The sequence below is a fragment of the Apium graveolens genome, chromosome 3, assembly GCF_009905375.1.
Source record: "Apium graveolens cultivar Ventura chromosome 3, ASM990537v1, whole genome shotgun sequence".
Lineage (NCBI taxonomy): Eukaryota > Viridiplantae > Streptophyta > Magnoliopsida > Apiales > Apiaceae > Apium > Apium graveolens.
The window spans coordinates 256,600,691-256,623,350 of NC_133649.1; the positions used below are offsets into that span (position 1 = coordinate 256,600,691).

Below are 22,660 nucleotides of genomic sequence, written 5' to 3' on the forward strand. Positions count from 1 at the left end.
TTAAAGAAAGATTGTTATTCGAGATTGAGAAATGAAAGAGAAGAGACCAGTTTTTTACATGAAAATGCTGAATCAAAGAATGAAGAATCTGTTCTTCTTATGTTTAATGAGCAAGAGGTCTCGACCAAGAATATTTGGTATATTGACAGTGGATGCAGCCACCACATGACAGGAAACAAAAGCATACTTATTAATATGGATGAATCTGTCCAGCGAGAGGTAAAAACAGGTGATGATAAACGACACCAGGTACAAGGATGTGGTGACATTCCAATCCAAACCAAGCGAGGCCTGAATTTTGTTCGTGATGTCTACTACGTTCCAGGACTGAAGCACAACCTTCTAAGTGTCGGACAAATGTTAAAGAAGGGACATAATGTGATTTTCAGTGGTGAGCAGTGTGAAATAAGAGATAAGAATAAGTCTCTTATTACAAGAATCAAAATGACGCCAAGTAAGATGTTCCCAATAAAGCTAAATGACTCATCCCTCAATTGTTTCTCTAGTATTGTGGAGGACAAATCATGGCTGTGGCATCTACGTTACAATCATCTAAGCTTCAGCACACTCTCAAAAATCTGTAAGGAGCATATGGTGAGAGGCATTCCATACATCAATAAACAAGATCAAATTTGTGAAGGCTGTGTATTTGGAAAACACAAACGTGATTCTTTCCCCAGTGGAATGGCAAACCGGGCATCTCTACCTCTAGAGCTGGTTCACTCTGATCTATGTGGGCCTATGCGAGAAAATTCCCTTGGAGGTAAAAAATATTTTCTTACATTTATTGATGACTGCACCAGGAAAATATGGATATATTTTCTTAAACAAAAATCTGAAGCTTTTGGAGTGTTCAAGACTTTCAAAGCTCTTGTTGAAAAACAAAGTGGACGTGAATTGAAGGCTTTACGTTCTGACCAAGGAGGTGAATACATGAGTGGAGAATTTGAAGTTTTTTTGAAAGATAAAGGCATTAAACATCAGCTTACAGTAAGCTACAACCCTCAACAAAATGGGGTAGCTGAAAGAAAGAATCGAATAATTATGAAACTAGTGCGCAGCATGCTCAAGACAAAAGGACTGCCTCATCATTTTTGGGCCGAAGCAGCAGCATCAGCATGTTATGTTTTAAACCGTGCTTCTACTAAGGCCGTGCAAGGAAAAACCCCAGAAGAGGCATGGAGTGGTCACAAGCCTGGTGTATCTCATTTCAGGATTTTTGGAAGCCTATGTTATTCTCATATACCAAAGGAGAAGCGTGGAAAGCTTGATGATAAATCTGAGAAGTGCATTTTTGTTGGCTATAGTGAGAATCCAAAGGCATATAGGGTGTTCAATCCAGTGTCAAAAAAATTGACAATCAGCCGAGACGTGATATTTGATGAACAAGCAGCTTGGGATTGGAAGAATGGAAATGAAAGTAGCACTATCACATATGATAACACTCTACTGGAAGAAGAAACAAGCACCGTTCCAGAAGATGTTCCAGAAGATGTTCCACCGCAAGTATCACCAACATCTGCTTCAAGTTCAGAGTCAGCACCTCGCAAAACCAGGGGCTTGGATGAAATATATGGCAGGACAAGAAGGATACTTGAAGAAGAATTTTCAGATTTTGCTTTATTTATGGAAAATGACCCTGTCACTTTTGAAGAGGCTGTTAAAGAAGAAAAATGGAGGGAGGCCATGAAGCAAGAAATGGATGCAATTGAAAGGAATAAGACATGGGAATTAATTGATTTGCCTCCCGGAAAGAAATCAATTGGAGTCAAATGGTTGTTTAAAACTAAGCATGATGCAGATGGAAAAATTCAGAAACATAAAGCTCGTTTTGTTGTGAAAGGTTACAAACAGAAGGCCGGCGTTGATTATCAAGAAGTATTTGCTCCTGTTGCCCGTCTTGAAACCATCCGGTTAGTACTTGCACTTGCTGCTCAAAATAATTGGATTGTTCACCAAATGGACGTTAAGTCAGCATTCTTAAATGGTGTTTTAAAAGAAGAAGTGTACATAGATCAGCCACCAGGCTTCATCAAAAAAGGAGAAGAAAATAAAGTGTGTCGCTTAAAGAAATCACTTTATGGATTAAAACAAGCTCCGAGAGCTTGGTACAGCAGAATCAATGGTTATTTCTTGAAGAATGGTTTCCAGAAGTGTCCTTTTGAACACACTCTGTATGTTAAAGAAGGAGTTAATAATAGTGTTCTTGTTGTCAGCTTATATGTCGATGATTTGATCATTGCAGGAAGCAACGTTGAAGATATTAATACCTTTAAAGAAAATATGGAGAAAGAATTTGAGATGACTGATTTGGGATTGCTACATTTCTTTCTTGGCATGGAGATTAAACAAAGCAATGGTGGATTTTTTATCTCTCAGCAAAAATATGCCAAAGAATTGCTGAAAAAGTTCAAAATGGAAAATGCAAATTCTGTTAGTACACCAGTTGCAGTTGGTCTGAAATTAAGCAAAGAGGATGATACTGAGCTTATTGATCCTGCATTATTTAGGAGCCTTGTGGGAAACCTAATGTATCTTACTGCCACAAGACCCGACATTGCTTATGGGGTCAGCTTAATTAGCAGGTTTATGGAATGTCCCAGGATGTCTCACTGGGAAGCAGGAAAAAGAATTCTAAGATACATTCGAGGAACACTCTCAGACGGAATTTATTATCAAAAGGTTAGTAATCCCAAACTTGTTGGATTTTGCGATAGTGATTGGGCAGGAGACCATGATGATAGTAAGAGTACATCAGGAAATGTATTTTTTGTTGGATCTGGTGCTATATCATGGATGTCAAAGAAACAAGTTGTTGTGGCGCTTTCAACAGCGGAAGCAAAGTATATATCATTGGCGATTGCTGGATGTCAAGCCCTTTGGATTAAATGGGTGTTACAAGAACTGAAGCAAAGTTTCAAGGACTGTCCAGAGATTTACTGTGACAACAGCTCTGCGATTGCCCTTAGTAAAGATCCTGTCTTCCATGGCAAAAGCAAACATATTCGAATTAAATACCATTTCATCCGTGATTTGATCAAGAATGGAGAACTTGAAGTTAAGTACTGCAGAAGTGAAGAACAAGTCTCAGACATATTTACAAAGCCATTAAAGTCAGAGGTTTTCACAGGATTGAAGACAAAGCTTGGTGTTACAAGATTCTAGCTTAAGAGAGGCTGTTGGAATATAAGCTAGAATTTTCTAGAATATCTATTTATTTCTATACATGAATGTGAAGTCACAGATGCATGAATCTAGTGCATGCACCTTAGTTTTCATATTCCAAGATAATTAACTGTTCTATGTACTAGTTCAGTGAATCTATTTCTATGTAATCCTATATATTGTAATATCCTATTTCTCAATAAAAAAAAGAAATTCTAGAGAACAAGTTTCTTCTCTTTGCATTTTATTATCCCCAACACAACTGCCGTGTTAAACGTACCTAACCAAACCCTAGATCCTTTCTTATTAGGGTCACGAATCTCCGCCGCAAATTTACCCCATGGCCTTTGTCTTACACCTCTATAATACCTCTTATCGCCGGAATCCGCTACTCTCCGGTCACTCAACTTGGCCGCCGGCTGAAACCCTACTTTATTTGCAGGAGGAACAGAGATGTTCAACATAGGTTTACGTTCACTAAAACTACTATTAGTAGCACTAGTAGTAATACTAATAGGTTGGATATTATTATGGAATGTGAAGTGATTTAACATGGTATCTTGATCAGGTGCATCATAACTATCAACAGAAACGTTGTTATTAAAAGTAAGATCAGAAACAAGGGAAGTGTTATCGGAAGAAGTTGTGGTAGATTGATTGGATTTGGAGTTTGGAAAAACATAATTTTCCATGAAAGAAAAGTCATCAAGAAGAAGATGTTGTCTAATAACATCTAAAGCTAAACCCTCATCATCTGCTGCTGCATGATCTGGTGATGATCCCATGCTTTTTTCTTTTTTGGATCTTAAGAGAAAGGGAGAAAAGGGTATCAGAGGAAATAAGAGAATATTGTACTTGTAAGATTATGTGTGGGGAGGGGGGGGGGGTTGAAGTAGAATAGAGGGAGTGAGTGTGAGAGCCAGGAAGGAATACAGACACACAAAGGCGTAAACAAGATACCTGCCTTTCACTTTCATACTGCTGGAAGGTACTGGGAAACGGGGGTGGTTTTCTAAAACGAAAATGTTTGGAGTGAAAAATTTGGATTCAAAATTTTATACAAAATGACTTGCATTAATTTTTAATTGAAATGATCTCGGTATTTACATCAACAACTCCAATTAAAATATCTCATATCAATTACCACGTCATTTTATATAAAAATTTATACATAATTTTGTACATCTAGCAATACTCTTTCTAAAATTTAAGTGAAATTTGAAAATATTAATTTATCTGTTACAGATGAAATGAAGGAAATGAGGGTTCAATTTGAAATCCCCTATTACTGATATAATACCTTTCTACTGTTAAAATAGGTATTACAATAGACCTATTGTAACCGTATTATAACCATAAGGGACGTTGCATTTGCGAGCATTACATCAGGCTCCCTATTGTAACACTTTAGGGACCTATTGTAATGACTCTAATTTAATACTGCATTGCTAATTGTAACATTTTATAGATGTTATGTTAGGTTGGAATTATTTTGCAGAAGCAGGACCCACATATGGGACCCACATATGGGACCCACATAGTCTAATATAACACTAACGTACCCTAGTGTGTTTTTATTGTGCAATAGTAGGTTTCATTAATATAAGACTACAATATATAAAAAAATTATACCAAAATAAGTACAATAGTTAATTCTATAAAATTTAAGATACATCAGAGGACAATCCCAGTCACAAATATGCTATATTATACAACAATTCCAATAGCATTATAACCAAACTTATTAACTACAATTTCATAACATTCTCAAAATTGATAATATATTTCTGTTACATTCTGCTTCTTTCCATGCCACCAGATCTGCAAAGAACAGGTTAATTGCAGCCCGCTTCCCAAGATTGGGAAATATTTTTGCAATACGTAGCAACCCAAAGAAAAGAAAAGAGAACGCTGCAAAAAATAAATCTACAGGTAAAAAAACTATAAGAAAATGCATGATTAATGCAAGGAACACTTCTGAGTGACTCTGCATCCCTAAATGATTTTAGAGATTATCTACAACCGGAGGAAGTAAACTACTACTCGTTAGAACCAAGGTCAAAAAGACATCAGGCAAACTAGATTTTGTCATACGATTTCAACAATATTGTCTTTTATATCATGCAGCTACTTGTACCAGGTGATGTTTTAATATAAAAAAAGTAGCAGGTTACGGAGGCATCATTTAGTGTACCAAAATGTAGGCTGAATACACTACACAAATATGTTTAGTAACGTATCTAACCTAATATTTGTCATTTTTCTATTATTTTGTGAAAAATTTAAAGAAATTACAATCCAAGAATCAATCTTAGGTGAAAGGATAATTCTTTCAATGTGTCCAACAAGCACCTTATAAGAGCTGCTAGGGGAAGCCAGTTGAACAATCCGTTTATCTGATGCCATGCCCAAATACCATCTCTCTCACCCTGTTTTCCATATAAAATATAGTAAATATAAATGTTTATAAGTGAAACATTATATCATTCATAAAACAAACATTTACTGACATGAACCTGAATATGATAAGATGGACATTGTAGCGTACCATGCGTTCAATACATTCTATTCGGAAGCCAAAAAGGGCGTTAATATCTGCAGTTCCATGATTTCCACAAATTAAATGTACATTGAGAAGACATTCGACCTGTTAACCACTTTTAATACATTAGAAAAAAGATAGGGGAAAGAGCAGAGCGCTGGAGGAACTTAGAAAGGCTTCGACAAACAAGCAAGCAAAAGAGCAATAGTTTCCAAGCTGTGCTGGCCTCGATCAACATAATCTCCCAAGAACAGATAATTAATATATCTGATACTCAAGAATACAAAATTAGTATCACATAAAGAGACAAATCTAAGGTCCCATGCTTTCACCTTTATCAATAAAGTATGTCAATAAAGGTGCAACATAAAGATTATTTTTCATACTTCAACACTTAGTTACCTGGACTCTTCAATTTTTCCCTTATATCTGTGTCCATCGGACATGACATGGGTGTGGGTATGGGATCTGTTTTGGATCCTTTCGATGGAAACCGAACACTTTGACCTTAAAAAATCTAGTTCAATATGATTTACAAGGCCTCACAACAACTTAATCCTCTTAATTTTAAGGAGGGATGTCTATGGATTATCGTTTTCATGTTATCCTTTTGAATTATGTTATAAATATCAGATAAACAATTATGTAAATGTTTAGTTTACATGTTAGAAGACATGAATTTACAAATGTGATGTATAAAAATTAGGTGAAATTTCAGTTATGTGAAGGTTATATGCTGAATCCCCGCATCCCGTGTCCAATTTTGGATACATATCCACGAATCCTAATATTTTTCTGCACCCGTATTCGACGCCCGTAACCGAGTCCGGGTAACTTAGCTTTAACATGCAAATTAAAGCACATGCCCTGAGATACAAAAAAAATTAGAATAAAGCTTATGAACTTATCTTTCCTAATCTGGACAATCACGTAGAATTTATACAATAAAGTTGCACAATAAAGTATTATAAGCTTACAACAATTTTGTGATCATCTTACTTGCTGGTTTTGCAAAATTTGGTGGATTGTATGTTCGTACATCCGATGTTAAACTAGTTTTATATTATCTCACAGACAGAGTCATTCAAATTATTTCACTAATTTCTCTTTTTTTTTTATTTTCTACATTACTTGCACATATAACAGTTGAGAACTAGTTTCCTTGTAAAACCAGATAACACGCAATACATATTTGATAAGCCACAGAAAATGACAGAAAATGTAAAGTAAAAAATGAGGGGCATTCGGAAGCAATTGTAGTGTATGCAGGGAGAAAGTAACCCAGATTTTATTTTGAAATGACTCCACCAATGAGCAGTATTAAACACAATAAAATCAGCTCCTTTCCAAATCAAGACTATTGTTTTATCTTGTCTCTGCTGCTAAAATTGAACCCGTGAAATCAATAACCCCAAATCAAACCCTAAAATTGAATTCGTGAAATCAACAATCCAAATTATATCTAAAAGAGCAGTGGCAAAATTGAACCCAATGTGAGAAAGTACAACATCGAACAATATAGTACTCAAATATGGACTATATAGAGATAAAAAAACTGCGCGAATTAGTTGATGTATATGGGAATTACAGAATTTCTAATTTACATTATGTAACTATTTACACAATCACAAAAATTAAATCATCGAAGCTAAAAATTTGTGTACCTTAAACATCAATTAAACAGGTCTAACCTTAAACAAACATAAAACATAGTTACTCACAAGTCCGTGTATGTTAGATTTTATAAACCGAATGAACATGATAAGAAGAAGTCAATTAAGAGGTTGGTACTGCAACTTAGTGGTCGATTAAGAAGGTGGATCTCACAGATAAGCTCCAATAAAAAGCTAAAGTACCTACAAAATTGAAAAGCAAATTAATTTAAAAAGAAAAATTATTAGAAACCCATAGTTTAGAAGCCAGGACAGAGAGCTTAGAGTTCCAAATGCCAAGTCGAAGAAGAAGAACCAGAGAGAACCAATAACTTTCAAGTATAATACAAAAAGCTAATTGACTGAAATACAAAGATAAAGTTTAGAATACAAAGATTATGGTTTATGAAAACTAAAAAAGAAACGAATGTGTACCTAATTACCATTTAATCAGGGCAAGAGTAAAAGCCCCAATTTATAAACCCTACCTACCTGTAGAAAAAAAAATTAAAGTTAGTAACCCTAATCGTTAGAAGTGTGTAATCAAATACCATTTACTCTTCAATTCAAAGAAAATGTGTGTGCTTTGGAGAGATTGAGAGGGTGCCGAGAGGGGAAGAGAGGAAACAATATGTTGTGTATATTTTTGTCAAAGTCTGGTAATTGAGAGGGGGAAGTATAGTATGTGTTTTTCGTTCAGGGGAAACTGCCGCCCCAGAATTTCACCTCGATAAATGTGTCAAGCTTTTTTTTTTTTGTTTTAATTTGATAAATAAAACTATTAATTATATATATTTATAATATATAAAAAATTTCATATTTTATTAAAATATAATAATATTTGTTTAAAAAATGAATTATAATAAATTCATATATTAATTCACATTATTATATATGATATTTTGTAGTCATGAATAATCCATAATATAATTTTGATAATCTCGTATTTTTGCATAATTTCATACCTATTTATTGCTTGCTTTCATATTTAAATAAATTAATTTGTTGCATTCTCATCATTTTGTAAATATTTGGAAAAAATGAGAAATGTGAAGAAAAAAAGGAGAAAAGGGCAAAAATGGAATAAATATAATGTCACCAAGCAACTTAAAGAAAAAGCTAAAAGAAAGAGTTGGTGGAAATCTATGGTCAAGATAAACAAAGCACACCTTTCACTTTGATGGTCAAGATTCACCCAACTCTACCCTAAACCCTACTTTTTAGCTATAAATACCTATCTTCCCCATTTATTCATTATCTTAGTTTTATCTTAGTTTATCTTAAATTTAGTAGTAACCTCTCTTTTCAATTTCTAGATCTAGTTTACTTTCCACTCTAGTAGCTTCCAATTATTGTAAACACTCTTTCAATTAATATATTTAAGCTCTTTTGTTCAATTGCATCTTCTTCTACATTTTATGTTTAGAGTCTTTTTAAATATATATATTAATCTTGGGTTATGATATCTTTCTAAATCTCACAAGTTTTATACTTGGGGAAATAAAAGGATCCCTAATATTCTTGATTTACTTTTGGGTTGTACTGAAATTAATAATTTAACTTCTAAATCTATTTTTTTAGTGCTCTTTCTAACTAGATTTTCCGTCGAGATCAACTTTCTCCGGCAAAAACTTGTCCGACGCAAGCTCACTTTGTGTGTGGATCTTGTTTTGCCTTCCAGACTTTATTATTAAGTCAAGCAACTTGAACATCATGTCTTGATTTAATTTCTTAATTTAATTCATTCTCACTGAATCTTTACCTTACCCGCACTTTAGACTTTGTCTTATTGTTAGTTATCATTTCATTTATATAATGCCCTTATTACTAATTCTATGTTTAAAAATTATTTGTCCATATTTTCTTCTCCTGTAAGTTAATTTCAAAAAGTTGTCTCCTGTTTTGCTTACTCTTTTTAGATTAACTAGCTAGTTATTAGTCAAATTAAGAATAGCCATTAGTAGCTTCTTTGTTTTATTTTAATTATTTAAATCGTTAATTTAACTTTCAAGTCTGGGCCTTGGTGTTTATTGCATATCAGTCCGGTGCTTCTGACCTCCTTTCATTGTTTAGTTAATATTTTCATTTATTTAAATATTTTATGTTGTAGTTCTTGTCTATACTTTTGTTTTATCTTTATGTATGTTCTCATTTTGTGGTTAAAAAGCTTCCCTCACGTTTCTGGCCCATTTTTATTACTCTTATACTTAATGTCCCATATTTAGATTTATTAGTACTAGTATAAATCATTAGCTAGTGTTAATTAAATTTGTTTGATATGCTTATAATCTTTAGTGTTCGGCCCATATGTTCCTTTAGGTCCAATTGTTACCAAATAACTTTAGTGTTCAATGACTAGAATAATTAGGCATGTGTTCATTTCCCTCAGCGGCCCAGCTTGCTTGTTGTGTTGGTCAAACTTATTATTTGTAGCCCATTTCTAGTCCACTCCACCTTCTGTCCCTTTTCTTTCACATCATTAGTTGATTTAAATAAACAAAATCTCTCATCTCAAAATTTAATTTTCTAGTTTGATTAAATTAGAAATTAAGACTTTTGCGAAAATAATTTAAGTCCTTGTGGTTCAAATCTAAAATATTAAAATGATGAATTGTGTGCTTGAAATTTAAAATGTTTATTTTTGGCACATCAAGTTTTTGGCGCCGCTACCGGGGACTATAATTATTTTTCGCGCCTTAATTTTTAATTTTTTGAATTAATTTTTCTTGCTCTCTTTGTTTAATTTTTCTAGGAAATTGAAGATTCGGAAAGCTCGTTGGAACTTCGAAAATTGCCAAGGCTCTAAGGAATTTTTGGAAGCTTGCTTCGGTAAACCATATCTCTCTCTTTTCGTATTTTTCACTAGTTCTATAAAAAAACAAAAAAATTGAGAAATAAAAAAAATAAAAAAAATTAATTAGTTAGTTAAATACATAATTGTTGCATCATGCATTTAATCACTTATGAGCACATCATCTTAGATTTTATTTTCTTGTTTTTAATTTTTCGTACCTTATAAATTGTGGTGATTGTTGGAGGACCTAAGGTACGTTAAATCTCTTCTTTTCTTTAGTTAGGACACGTAGTTTAAAGCATCCATACTTGTTTATCGCTTTTATATCTCGTTGCGTGTTGCATCATTTAAATAAATTTTAAGGGCAAAACCTCATCACAAGATAAGGGGATGGATTTCATCACTCTTTCCTTGGCCCACAACCATTAAATTCATCATTTTGCATACCATAGCCTTTTTAATAAAATTAAGTAGACATTAGCCCCTAGGATGTCGCGCTCAACTAGGAAGAAAACCTGAAACGATCAAATCTCTAAATATTCATTCTTTGGTGTCTAGGCTAGCAAAAGCTTACCTGGACATTTAAATTGGTGACTAGGCTGGTGTTTAGCCTCTTGGCAATGCTTGCACCTACCTCGCCAATCAGAAAGAATACTTTTAGTTTTGTGAATTTTAGTAATATCTTTTTGTTAGGAGCAAGTCTAGAGTTTTTTAGGGAACCATAGATTTAGAATTTTTCTTTCAATTTTTCACCCTTTCTTTTGTGTGTTTTAAATTCTTGCACTTATTTGCTACTTGGTTCATATCCTGTTTATGCGTGCTATGTGGATGAGAGATAATTCATCTAGGTTAGTGAGACCAATTGAGCGTACTTCCTCATCGGAATCCGAACCCGTAGAAATTTTTGAACTCGTAGTAAACATGGCAGTTTCTCTTAAGGATCGTTGTTACCCCGCCCGTTCAGCCCAACCTTCTTGTATTACTCTTCCACCGATTAATGGTAATAATTTTGAAATTAAAGGTCATCATATTAGCATGTTACCTAAATTTACCGGGAGTGAAGGTGAGGATCCGTATCTTTTTATTCATGAATTCGAGGAGGTTTGTGCCTTACAAAAACTCCAGCAATTGACCGAGGATTCCATTAGGCTTAGATTAATCAATTTCGCTCTTAAAGAAAATGCTAAAAAAATGGTTATATAGCCTATCGGTTAATTCTATTTCAACTTGGGAGGGATTCGCAGTCATTTTTTTAAAAAAATATTTTCCAAACCATAAGATTATGAGACTTACAAATGAGATTAATCAATTTCATCAAAAGGAAAATGAGTCTTTTTGGAAATATTTTGATAGATTTAAAAATCTTTTGTCCCAATGTCCCCACCACGGAATAGAAAAGTGGAGACTTTGTAAGATTATTTACGAGGTCTTAGATAGTTCTACAACCGCGTTGGATGTGTCAAGGCAAATTCATGGAAAAAGACGAGGATCAGGGTTGGGAATTTTTCGAGGAACTAGCAGAAAAGACCATGTTGTGGGAGTCTACTAGGGAGCCGAATAGGAAGCCTAGTAAGCACAATGAAACACTCGGTTCATTAGCTAACAAAGGCTTGCATTTAGTTGGTAATTCTATAGCAACCGAAGCGAAGTTAGCTACTCTCACTAGAAGATTACAAGCTTTAGAAACCACTAATGCCCCTTCCCAAGCGTCTATGTGTGCGAACTATAACTCTCATAGTCATGGACCTCAAAACTTTCAAGAGTTTGAGCAAGTGAATGCTATGTTTCAACCTAGACCTAGGAATGACCCTTTTGCACCCACATACAATCCCGGGTGGAAGAACCACCCGAATTTCTCATGGACCCAAGGCCAAAACTACCAATCTCCACAACCCACTTTTCAAAAGCCTAATCCAAACTCTTACCCCACTTCTAGTCAAAATCCTTATCCAAACCCAATTCAAGCACCCTTGAATCCTCCCGGGTTTAATGATTTGAATAAGAGACTTAATTCCTTAGAAAAGAGTATTGAGGCTTTGCTAAAATCTCAAACTAATTTGACTCAATCTCAACAAGCCTTCATGCAAACCATGACCCAAGATAGGCAATTATTGAATTCCAATTCCCACGCCATATCTAAGTTAGAGGTTTAAATGGGTCAATTAGCTAACACGATTTGTGAGCGCGAGAAGAATAAGTTTCCAAGTCAACCCGAGGTGAATCCTAAATTTCCTCTTAATTAAAGACCTCATGATGTGAACGTCATCATCTCTCTACGGTCGGGAAATTAAGTGAGAAATCGAGTTGGTGTTGATGATAACAAAGAAGAGAATTCGAGTTTGAAACCTAATCCTTCACCTTTGAGTCCGAGTCTAGATCACTCAAAACAACCCGAGAATTTCGAGTCTAGCGAAACACCTCATTCGATTGCACCACCTTCGAAACCCCAATTTGTCTAATGAAAGAATCTTTACGCCGAAAGCTCCGTATCCTCAACGACTTATTTCGAACAAACAATCGGCTCAAGTAGACAAGATCTTAGAAGTTTTCAAGCAAGTTAAGGTCAACATTCCTCTTTTAGATGCCATTCAACAAATTCATTCGTATGCTAAGTTTCTAAAAGAGCTGTGTACTCATAAACGAACCACTCATGTTCCGAAGAAAGCCTTTTTGACATCTCAAGTTAGTTCGATTCTCTCGAATGAAATTCCCGTGAAATATAAGGACCCCGGTTGTCCTACTATTTCTTGTGTCATAGGCAACACTTTTGTTGACAAAGCTTTACTTGACTTAGGTGCTAGTGTGAATCTTCTTCCATATTCTATGTACCAAGAACTCGGTCTAGGTGAACTTCAAAAGACCAATGTCACACTTCAATTAGCCGACCGTTCTATCAAAATTCGTAAGGGAATAATTGAAGACGTGTTGATTAAGGTTGGTGATTTTATTTTTCCCATTGATTTTATGGTCCTAGAAACTGAAGCGGTCAAAAATCCTAAAAATCAAACCTATCATTCTAGGAAGACCTTTTCTAGCCACATCCAATGCCTTGATTAATTGTAGGAACGGTTTAATGAAACTAACATTTGGAAATATGACCATTGATCTCAATATTTTTCATGTCGGGAACCAACCCAATGACTATTTTGACCAACACATGGAAATTAATTTAATTGATAAAATGCTTGATCATGAAACCATGAGTGTCGATGATGCTCTTGACTTTTGATTAAATCATTTTGGTCAAAATTGGGTTGATTTCGATTACACTAATGAGGTCAATGAGATGTTAGAGTCCACCAATCCTACAACTAACCAAGAGCTTGAACCACTCCCTTTGTCACTTTATCAAGCTAGTGAACCAGTTGAGCCAAGTCCACCAGAATTAGAACTCAAACCTCTTCCTAACACTCTTAAGTACAAGTTTCTTGGTCCTAATAAATCTTTTCCCGTCATAATTGCTTCTAATTTGACCGCATCTCAAGAAGAGGAACTTTTAAGTGTGCTTAAAGAGAATAAGGAAGCCATAGGTTGGAGTATTTCTGATATTAAAGGAATTAGTCCGACAATTGTCCAACATAGAATTCACTAGGTTGATGATGCTAAACCAGTTAGGGAGCCACAAAGGAGGTTGAACCCAACTTTGATGGAAGTTGTTAGGAAGGAAATTCTTAAGTGCCTAGATAATGGGATCATCTTTCCCATTTCTGATAGCTCGTGGGTGAGTCTGATTCAAGTAGTACCTAAGAAATCGGGTATTATTGTAGTGACCAACGAGAATGACGAGCAAGTTCCCACTCGTGTTCAATCTGGTTGGAGAGTGTGTATAGATTATAGGAAACTCAATTCTGCCACTAGAAAGGATCACTTTCCTTTACCATTCATCGATCAAATGTTAGAAAGGTTAGCGGGTCATTCCTATTATTATTTCCTAGATGGTTTTTCCGGCTATTTTCAAATCCCCATTGCTCCCGAAGATCAAGAAAAGACCACGTTCACATGTCTTTTTGGAACGTTCGATTATCGTCGTCTAGCTTTTGGTTTGACCACGGCCCCCGCGACATTTCAACGATGCATGATGAGCATTTTTCCGATATGGTAGGTGAATTCCTAGAAATTTTCATAGATGACTTTTCCATCTTTGGTTCTTCTTTTCATCAGTGTCTAAACCACCTTGACCTAGTTTTGAAAAGGTGTAAAAAAATGAACCTCGTTCTTAATTGAGAAAAATGTCATTTCATGGTTAAAGAAGGAATCGTCCTTGGTCATAAAATCTCAGAAAAGGGAATTGAAGTTGATAAAGCTAAAATTGGTCTCATTGCTAGTCTCCCTCCACCAAAATCGGTCAAAGCAATTCGCTCATTTTTAGGAGATGCGGGTTTTTATAGTCGTTTCATTAAGGATTTTAGTAAAAAGGCAAGACCCTTGACCAATCTTCTTTCCAAAGATGTCAAATTCGAGTTCAATAGTGATTGTTTACAATCTTTTGAACACCTTAATAAAGAATTGACTTCATCCCCGATAATTAAATCTCCAGATTGGAATGAGCCTTTTGAGTTGATGTGTGATGCCTCCGACTATGCAGTTGGGCAGTTTTAGGGCAACGAATCAATAAGATGCCTCATGTCATATACTACGCTAGCAAGACCTTAAATGATGCCCAACTTAATTACTCAACCACCGAAAAAGAGCTTCTAGCCGTAGTATTTTCCCTTGAGAAGTTTAGGTCTTATCTTATTGGTTCGAAAATCATTGTTTACACCGATCATGCCCCCCTTCGATATCTTTTCTCGAAAAAGGACTCAAAAGCTCGTTTGATTAGGTGGATCTTGTTGCTCCAAGAATTTGACCTAGAAATTAGGGATAAGAAGGGGTCTGAAAATGTCGTTGCCGATCATCTTTCTCGATTGGTAGTAGCGTCAACCATTGACTTGCCTTTGAATGAATCTTTTCCGGATGAACACCTTCTTTCTATCTCTACCTTCCCTTGGTTTGCCGACATTGTTAATTACCTTGTCACCGGCAACATTCCGACTAATTGGTCCAATCAAGATAAATCCAAATTATTTTCACAAGTCAAATACTTCTTTTGGGATGACCCTTATCTCTTCAAGTATTTCCCGGACCAAATCATTAGAAGGTGTGTCCCAAATCACGAGTTTAGAAGTGTCCTTTCCTTCTGTCATGATCAAGCTTGTGGAGGTCATTTTAGTGCCAAAAAGACGGCTGCTAAGAAACTCCAAAGTGGTTTCTATTGGCCTAGTTTGTTTAGGGATTCCGCAGAATTCTGTGCCGCTTGTAGTAGGTGTCAACACTTAGGTAAGATCACAAGACGTAATATGATGCCAATGAATCTGATCCTCATTATCAAAATTTTCGATGTTTGGGGGATAGATTTTATGGGTCCATTTCATTGCTCATTTGGCAACCTCTACATTATCTTAGCGTTCGATTATGTGTCTAAGTGGGTTGAGGCCATTCCAACTAAGTCTAATGATAATAAGGTCGTTCTTAAATTCTTAAAAGAGAATATCTTTTCTCGATTCGGTACACCTAGAGCTATCATTAGTGATCAAGGCAAACATTTCAAGAACCATCATTTTGAGTCTCTCTTAAAAAAGTACTTGATCACTCATAAATTGGCCACCCCTTATCATCCTCAAACTAGTGGTCAAGTTGAAGTCTCAAATAGGCAAATCAAACAGATTTTAGAAAAGACTGTCAACTCGAATATGAAGGATTGGTCAACTAAGTTGATAGATGCTTTATGGGCCTATAGGACCGCGTTTAAGACTATCTTGGGTATGTCTCCTTATCGGCTTGTGTTTGGTAAAGCTTGTCATTTGCCGGTTGAACTTGAACATCGAGCCTTGTGGGCCATTAGGGAGTTGAATTTTAATTTACCCACTGCCGGTAGTCATAGGAAGTTGCAATTGTCTGAGATAGAAGAAATGAGAAATGATGCTTATGAAAATGCTAGAATCTATAAAGAAAGAACCAAATTTTTTCATGATAAATCAATTTTGAGAAAATCCTTTTCTCCCGGTCAAAAGGTTCTTTTGTACAATTCTCGGCTTTATTTATTTCCCGGAAAATTGAGATCTAGATGGGAGGGACCTTACATTGTTAAAGTAGTTTTTCCTCATTGTGCTATTGAAATTGAAAATCTTAAAAATGGTGAAATATTCAAAATTAATGGACAACGTCACAAACCATTTTTAGAGTTGCCAGTCGATTCCCAGGTAGAGGTCATCCACCTCATTGACCCATGATCAAGTAAGTCTCTTTCAATAGGTAGTTTTAACTCTCTTCATCCCTTATCAGGTATATTCTCATCATTTTCCTTGCTTATTTCTCTCTTTTGCATACATTGAGGACAATGCATGATTTAGGTATGGGAGAGAGTTTTAGTGTAATTCTTAAAAAAAAATGAAAAAAATCAAAAAATTCAAAAAAATAGAGACATTTTTAGCTAAGTTGTTTTACTCTCTCTTGAACTTTAATAGTAGTTGGTGTTAACATGTTTTTCAAAAACTTATATATATAGTGCCTTTTAGATTATTTAAACGTAGTTAAGTAAGGTGTCTTTTTGAAATTTGTGTTGAACGGTTTTCACTCTAGATTCCAAGACGACACTTTTGCACAAGACCTTTTTTGGAGAGATTGTTTAGGGATGTTATTCGATACTTGAGAGAGAACCCACATGTTGAAACAATGTTGAATCAATCCTTCGCGAAAAGAAAAAAAAAAGTAAAAAAAAAGCAAAAAAAAAAGTAGAAAAAAAGATGAATAAACTACTTCAATCCCCATTGTTCTTATAAACAAAAATCTTTAGATAATGGGCACAAGTAGAATTGACTAGTCTTGTTTTGTGGCATTTGTTACTCGAGTTATTAAGTTCGTCGGGGGATTTCAAAACCTAGTGCCCTAAAACCATCTGGTTTGGGAGTCACTGACAATTTCATACCTATTTATTGCTTGCTTTCATATTTAAATAAATTAATTTGTTGCATTCTCATCATTTTGTAGATATTTGGAAAAATGAGAAATGTGAAGAAAAAAAGGAGAAAAGGGCAAAAATGGAAGAAATATAATGTCACCAAGCAACTTAAAGAAAAAGTCAAAAGAAAGAGTTGGTGGAAATCAAGGGTCAAGATCAACAAAGCACACCTCTCACTTGGATGACCAAGATTCACCCAACTCTACCCTAAACCCTACTTTTTAGCTATAATACCCCTCTTCCCCCTTGTATTCATTACCTTAGTTTTATCTTAGTTTAACCTAAATTTAGTAGTAGCCTCTCTTTTCAATTTCTAGATCTAGTTTACTTTCCACTCTAGTAGCTTCCAATTATTGTAAACACTCTTTCAATTAATATATTTAAGCTCTTTTGTTCAATTGCATCTTCTTCTCCATTTTATGTTTAGAGTCTTTTCACATATATATATTAAACTTGGGTTATGATATCTTTCTAAATCTCACAAGTTTTATACTTGGGGGAAATGAAAGGAGCCCTGATATTCTTGATTTACTTTTGGGTTGTACTGAAATTAATAATTTAACTTCTAAATCTATTTTTTTAGTGCTCTTTCTAACTGGATTTTCCGGTAAAACTAAATTTTCCGGCGAGATCAACTTTCTCCGGCAAAAACTTATCCGACGCAAGCTCACTTTGTGCGTGGATCTCGTTTTGCCTTCCAGACTTTATTATTAAGTCAAGCAACTTGAACATCATGTCTTGATTTAATTTCTTAGTTTAATTCATTCTCACTGAATCTTTACCTTACCCGCACTTTAGTCTTTGTCTTATTGTTAGTTATCATTTCATTTATATAATGCTCTTATTACTAATTCTATGTTAAAAAATTATTTGTCCATATTTTCTTCTCGTGTAAGTTAATTTCAAAAAGTTGTCTCCTGCTTTGTTCACTCTTTTTAGATTAACTAGCTAGTTATTATTCAAATTAAGAATAGCCATTAGTAGCTTCTTTGTTTTTTTTAATTATTTAAATCGTTAATTTAACTTTCAAGTCTGGGCCTTGGTGTATATTGCATATCAGTCCGGTGCTTCTGAACTCCTTTGATTGTTTAGTTAATAATTTCATTTATTTAAATATTTTATGTTGTAGTTCTTGTCTATACTTTTGTTTTATCTTTAGGTATGTTCTCATTTTGTGGTTAAAAAGCTCCCCTCACGTTTCTGGCCCATTTTTATTACTCTTATACTTAATGTCCCATATTTAGATTTATTAGTACTAGTATAAATCATTAGCTAGTGTTAATTAAATTTGTCATTAGTATTAGCATGGTACTTCATAGCAACAATTAATGTCAAGTAAGTTACTCTTTTCTTTCTAACTAGTTTACGTAGTGTTTTTTTTCTAGTTTTGATATGCTTATAATCTTTAGTGTTCGACCCATATGTTCCTTTAGGCCCAATTGTTACCAAATAACTTTAGTGTTCAATGACTAGAATAATTAGGCCTGTGTTCGTTTCCCTCAGCGGCCCAGCTTGCTTGTTGTGTTGGTTTTACTTATTATTTGTAGCCCATTTCTAGTCCACTCCACCTTCTGTCCCTTTTCTTTCACATCATTAGTTGATTTAAATAAACAAAATCTATCATCTTAAAATTTAATTTTCTAGTCTGATTAAATTAAAAGTTAAGACTTTTGCGAAAATAATTTAAGTCCTTGTGGTTCGAATCTAAAATATTAAAATGATGAATTGTGCGCTTGCAATTTAAAATGTTTATTTTTGGCACATCAAATTTTAATTTTAATTTTATGTTAATATATTCATTTTAATTTTTTTAAAGTAGCTAATGTGGTGTTACATGTTCTGCAACACTATCATTAGCATGTAACGCCAGCTTTACACTTATTGTAACATTAAATCATTAGTGTTACAATATGATATAAATTTCTTAGCTAATGCAACGAAATGCTTGTAACGCTTTTTAAAAACCATTGCATCAGGCCACTTATGGCGTAGTGCCCGCACTAAATTCAACTTCTTAAATTCCAATGCTAACATTGAGATCGATATACCATTTATAGAGAAAATAGTTATAAGTACGTATTTGGGAAAGTTATAGTAGATGAAAGGTTTTTAGCACATAAACGCAACGAAAACGTAAATTTAAATCTTAAAAAAAAACAAAACCCTACGCAGGATCCATGCGAAAAATAATATTTAATTCGTAGTTCAGTATGTTTACCTTAAGAAGCTTTACGTTAATGGAAAGATGAAGGTTTTTAATGGCGATCCAAAAATGATGAACGGAGATCCTTAGCAGCTGCTCCTCAAGTGTGAAGCACTCCACGGTATCCACCAAAAAAACGATGTAATGAAGGAGAAGGAGATGAAGATAATTAGGGTTTTGTAAATCTTTTTTGGTTGAGGCAAAAATAGGGTCTATAATAGTATATTTATAGGCAAAATTTTCAGCTGAAAATTTTCCCATAAAATATTATTATTATTAACCCTTTATTATTCTCACTAATAATTAAAACATCTTTTAATTATTAATCCTTTTTCTAAACACTTTAGAAATAATTCTCTCACTTGATTTAATTTCCAAAAAATTAAATTCTTAATTAATAATATTAAGAACTTTTTTCTTAATTAATTTATAATTAATTAAATCTCATTTAATCAATTATTAAATTTGCCAATTAATTATTTATTTCATAAATAAATAATTATCAGCCATTATTAATTAATTTCTCCACCATTAAATCATTCTCTTTTATGGTGTGACCCTGTAGGTTCAATATTAAGCCGGTAGTAGAAATAAATAATAATAAAACTATTTTATCATTATTTATATAAATTCTCTAATTCATTAAATATGATTAATTAATTAATCATATTTATTCTACATCGTGAGGGATACTTCTCAGCATATCGCGACTATCCGGATAATACAAATTCACTGCTTAGAATACCAAGAACCTATTCAGTGAGTAGTTACCGTACAATTAATTCCTTCTACCCTGCAATGTCACGATTAAATACAAGGCATGGAACTTGTGTCAAGCCTATCTTATTTAATCACTTGCTTTCCCATTCACTATGCTTAGTTCTATTTAATGTAAATTAGAAACTCCTTTCTAATTTCATTCACTCCGGCTAGAGATTCCTGAACTAACATAAGTGGATCAGCATTGAACATTCTTTTCCTACACTGGAAGGGGTAGATCCTTTATTGATCATACACTATCTTCGTGTACACATTCCTATACCCAGTAGAGCCCTTATAATTGTCCCTTGAGACTAAGAACTAAACGAAAGCATAGTTCAGTGTACACAAGATGACTATGATGACCTCAAGTCTAAGGATACTTGTACAACTATCACTATGTTAACAACTGCTGACACGTGAGTGAACTCCATCAGTTGTTCAGCTGTGTGAGTCATGTTCAGTGAACTTATTCTATAATAAGCACCTACATACTAGCTATAGTGTCACCACACAAATGTCTATGAGAACAGAAATCCTTCATAATGAAGCAAACATAGTATGTACCGATCTTTGCGGATTATTAATTACCAGTTAGTAATCCTACGACCAGGAACTATTTAAGTTTAGAGTTTTCATCTTTTAGGTCTCATTATTATGATCTCATCACAATCCATAAAAAGCTTTACTCTAAACTGTGGTATATCTTATTTAAACATTTAAATAGATAGAGCCCGAAAATAAAAACAAAACAAGTCTTTTATTAATATCAATGAAATCAAAATAGATTACATAAAAGTTATTCCTAAATCCCCATACATGATTGGACTTAGGACATATCTCTTTCAATCTCCCACTTGTACTAAAGACAATCACTCTGGTATCTAATACCCATCTTGTCTTTATGACGATCAAAGTGACTCTGAGAAAGTGGCTTTGTGAGTGGGTCTGCTATGTTGTTATGTGTGTCAACTCTCTCGACGTTGACATATCCTATAATTTCAACTCAGATTCACCACCAAAAATAAGAAAAATGTCCTGAGTCCTTCGCAAGTACTTAAGGATGTTTTTCACTGCTTTCCAGTGGTCTTCACCTGGATTGGACTGATATCTGCTCGTCACACTAATTTAATAAGCAACATCAGGCCTTGTACACAACATCGCGTACAAGATAGATCCTATTGCTGAAGCATAAGGAATATTACTCATACGCTTTCTTTCCTCAGGTGTCTTAGGAGATATTTTTTGGGAAAGGGACACTCCATGGCTCATCGGTATGAGACCTCTTTTGGAGTTTTCCATGCTAAACCTTTTAAGCACTTTCTGGATGTATGTACCCTGGTTAAGACCTATCATTCTTCTAGATCTATCTCTATAGATCTTCATACCGAGAATGTAGGATGCTTCTCCCAAGTCCTTCATGGTGAAGTTCTTTGATAACCATACTTTGACTGATTGTATCATCGGTATATCATTTCCTATAGGAAGTATGTCATCCACATACAATACAAGAAATGTTACCGCGCTCCCACTAACCTTCTTGTAGACACATAGTTCATCTATGTTTTTGATAAAACCAAACTCTTTGATTGTCTCATCAAAATGGATGTTCCATCTACGAGAAGCTTGCCTTAAACCATATAAGGTTCGCAGCAGCTTACACACTAGGTGTTCATTTTCCTTGGAAAGAAAACCCTCTGGCTGTGTCATATACACTTCCTCCTCAAGTTCCCATTGAGGAAGGCCATTTTCACGTCCATTTTCCAGATCTCATAGTCGTAGTAAGCAGCAATCGCAAGCAAAATCTGAATTGATTTTAACAGGGCTACAGGCGAAAAAGTTTCATCAAACTCAATCCTTTGCCTTTGTTTGAATCCTTTTGCCACGAGCCTGGCCTTATAGGTCTCCACCTGGCCATCTGCTCCAATCTTTCTTTTGTATACCCACTTGCACCCAATAGGCTTAACACCTTCAGGCGCCTCAACCAGAGTCCATACTTGGTTGGTATACATAGATTCCATTTCAGATTTCATGGCACTATGCCATTTCTCTGAGTCAACACTACTCATAGCCTCATTACAGGTCACAGGGTCGTCATCATCAATGATTGACAACTCATTGTCATTCTCAATGAGAAGGCCATAATACCTCTCAGGTTGGCGAGACACTCTCCCTGTCCCACAAATGGGCTGTTCCACAGAAGGTTGTTCAGTCTGAACAGGTGTTTCCACTTGATCCGTAGTAGTTTGTGCTTCTTGAACTTCATCAAGTTCAATTTTGCTCCCACTGTTTCCTTCAAGGATAAACTCCTTTTCCAAGAAGGTAGCATGTCTGGAGACAAACACCCGATGATCGGTGTAAAAGTAATACCCCAAAGTCTCTTTAGGATATCCCAAAAAATTATATCTTACAGATCGAGATTCCAGCTTATCTGGGTCAACTTTCTTGACATAAGCTGGACATCCCCAAATCTTAACGTGTTTAAGACTCAGTTTCCTTTCTTTTCATATCTCATATGATGTTTGAGGAACAGATTTGGAAGACA

At 34.7% G+C, this 22,660-nt stretch overlaps 2 protein-coding genes, 1 non-coding gene and 1 pseudogene across 6 annotated transcripts; 1 reads left to right on the forward strand and 3 right to left on the reverse strand.

Annotated features, from left to right (window-relative positions):
* Positions 1-3,380: 3,380 nt before the first annotated feature.
* LOC141714961 (ethylene-responsive transcription factor 5-like) lies at positions 3,381-3,950 on the reverse strand. The gene has a single exon (XM_074518454.1). It carries the CDS (start codon positions 3,948-3,950, stop codon positions 3,381-3,383), a length of 570 nt encoding a protein of 189 aa, XP_074374555.1.
* A 905-nt stretch (positions 3,951-4,855) lies between these two features.
* On the reverse strand, positions 4,856-8,057 carry LOC141713256 (serine/threonine-protein phosphatase BSL2 homolog). Of its 4 annotated transcripts, none has more exons than XR_012571912.1 (5): positions 7,795-8,057; positions 7,429-7,563; positions 5,714-6,574; positions 5,518-5,594; positions 4,856-5,076 (listed from the first exon to the last, which is right to left on the reverse strand). XR_012571912.1 is itself a non-coding variant. In XM_074516584.1 (5 exons), the coding sequence occupies exons 2-5, from the start codon at positions 7,465-7,467 to the stop codon at positions 5,001-5,003; spliced, it is 291 nt and encodes a 96-aa protein (XP_074372685.1). In that variant the 5' UTR covers positions 7,468-7,563; positions 7,803-8,056; the 3' UTR covers positions 4,856-5,000. The 4 variants fall into 4 exon arrangements, 2 of the variants coding, with proteins under 2 accessions (XP_074372685.1, XP_074372684.1); XM_074516584.1 differs by having other exon boundaries at positions 5,714-5,812; positions 7,803-8,056; XM_074516583.1 differs by having other exon boundaries at positions 5,714-5,812; positions 7,795-8,055.
* Positions 8,058-11,438: 3,381 nt separating this feature from the next.
* On the reverse strand, positions 11,439-11,545 carry LOC141715921 (small nucleolar RNA R71). Its single transcript, XR_012572663.1, has one exon. It is a non-coding gene; the product is annotated as a small nucleolar RNA R71 (small nucleolar RNA).
* Positions 11,546-11,625: 80 nt separating this feature from the next.
* Positions 11,626-16,425, forward strand: LOC141714962 (uncharacterized; annotated as a pseudogene).
* The last annotated feature ends 6,235 nt before the right edge of the window (positions 16,426-22,660 follow it).

Coding starts and splice junctions, on each gene's coding strand:
- LOC141714961 (XM_074518454.1), bottom strand. CDS start 3,950: ATGGGATCATCACCAGATCATGCAGCAGCAGATGATGAGGGTTTAGCT.
- LOC141713256 (XM_074516584.1), bottom strand. CDS start 7,467: ATGTTCATTCGGTTTATAAAATCTAACATACACGGACTT. Junction 5,595..5,713: donor TAGAATGTATTGAACGCATG/GTACGCTACAAT, acceptor TATGGAAAACAG/GGTGAGAGAGATGGTATTTG. Junction 5,077..5,517: donor CCCCTAGCAGCTCTTATAAG/GTGCTTGTTGGA, acceptor TATTTTTTGCAG/CGTTCTCTTTTCTTTTCTTT.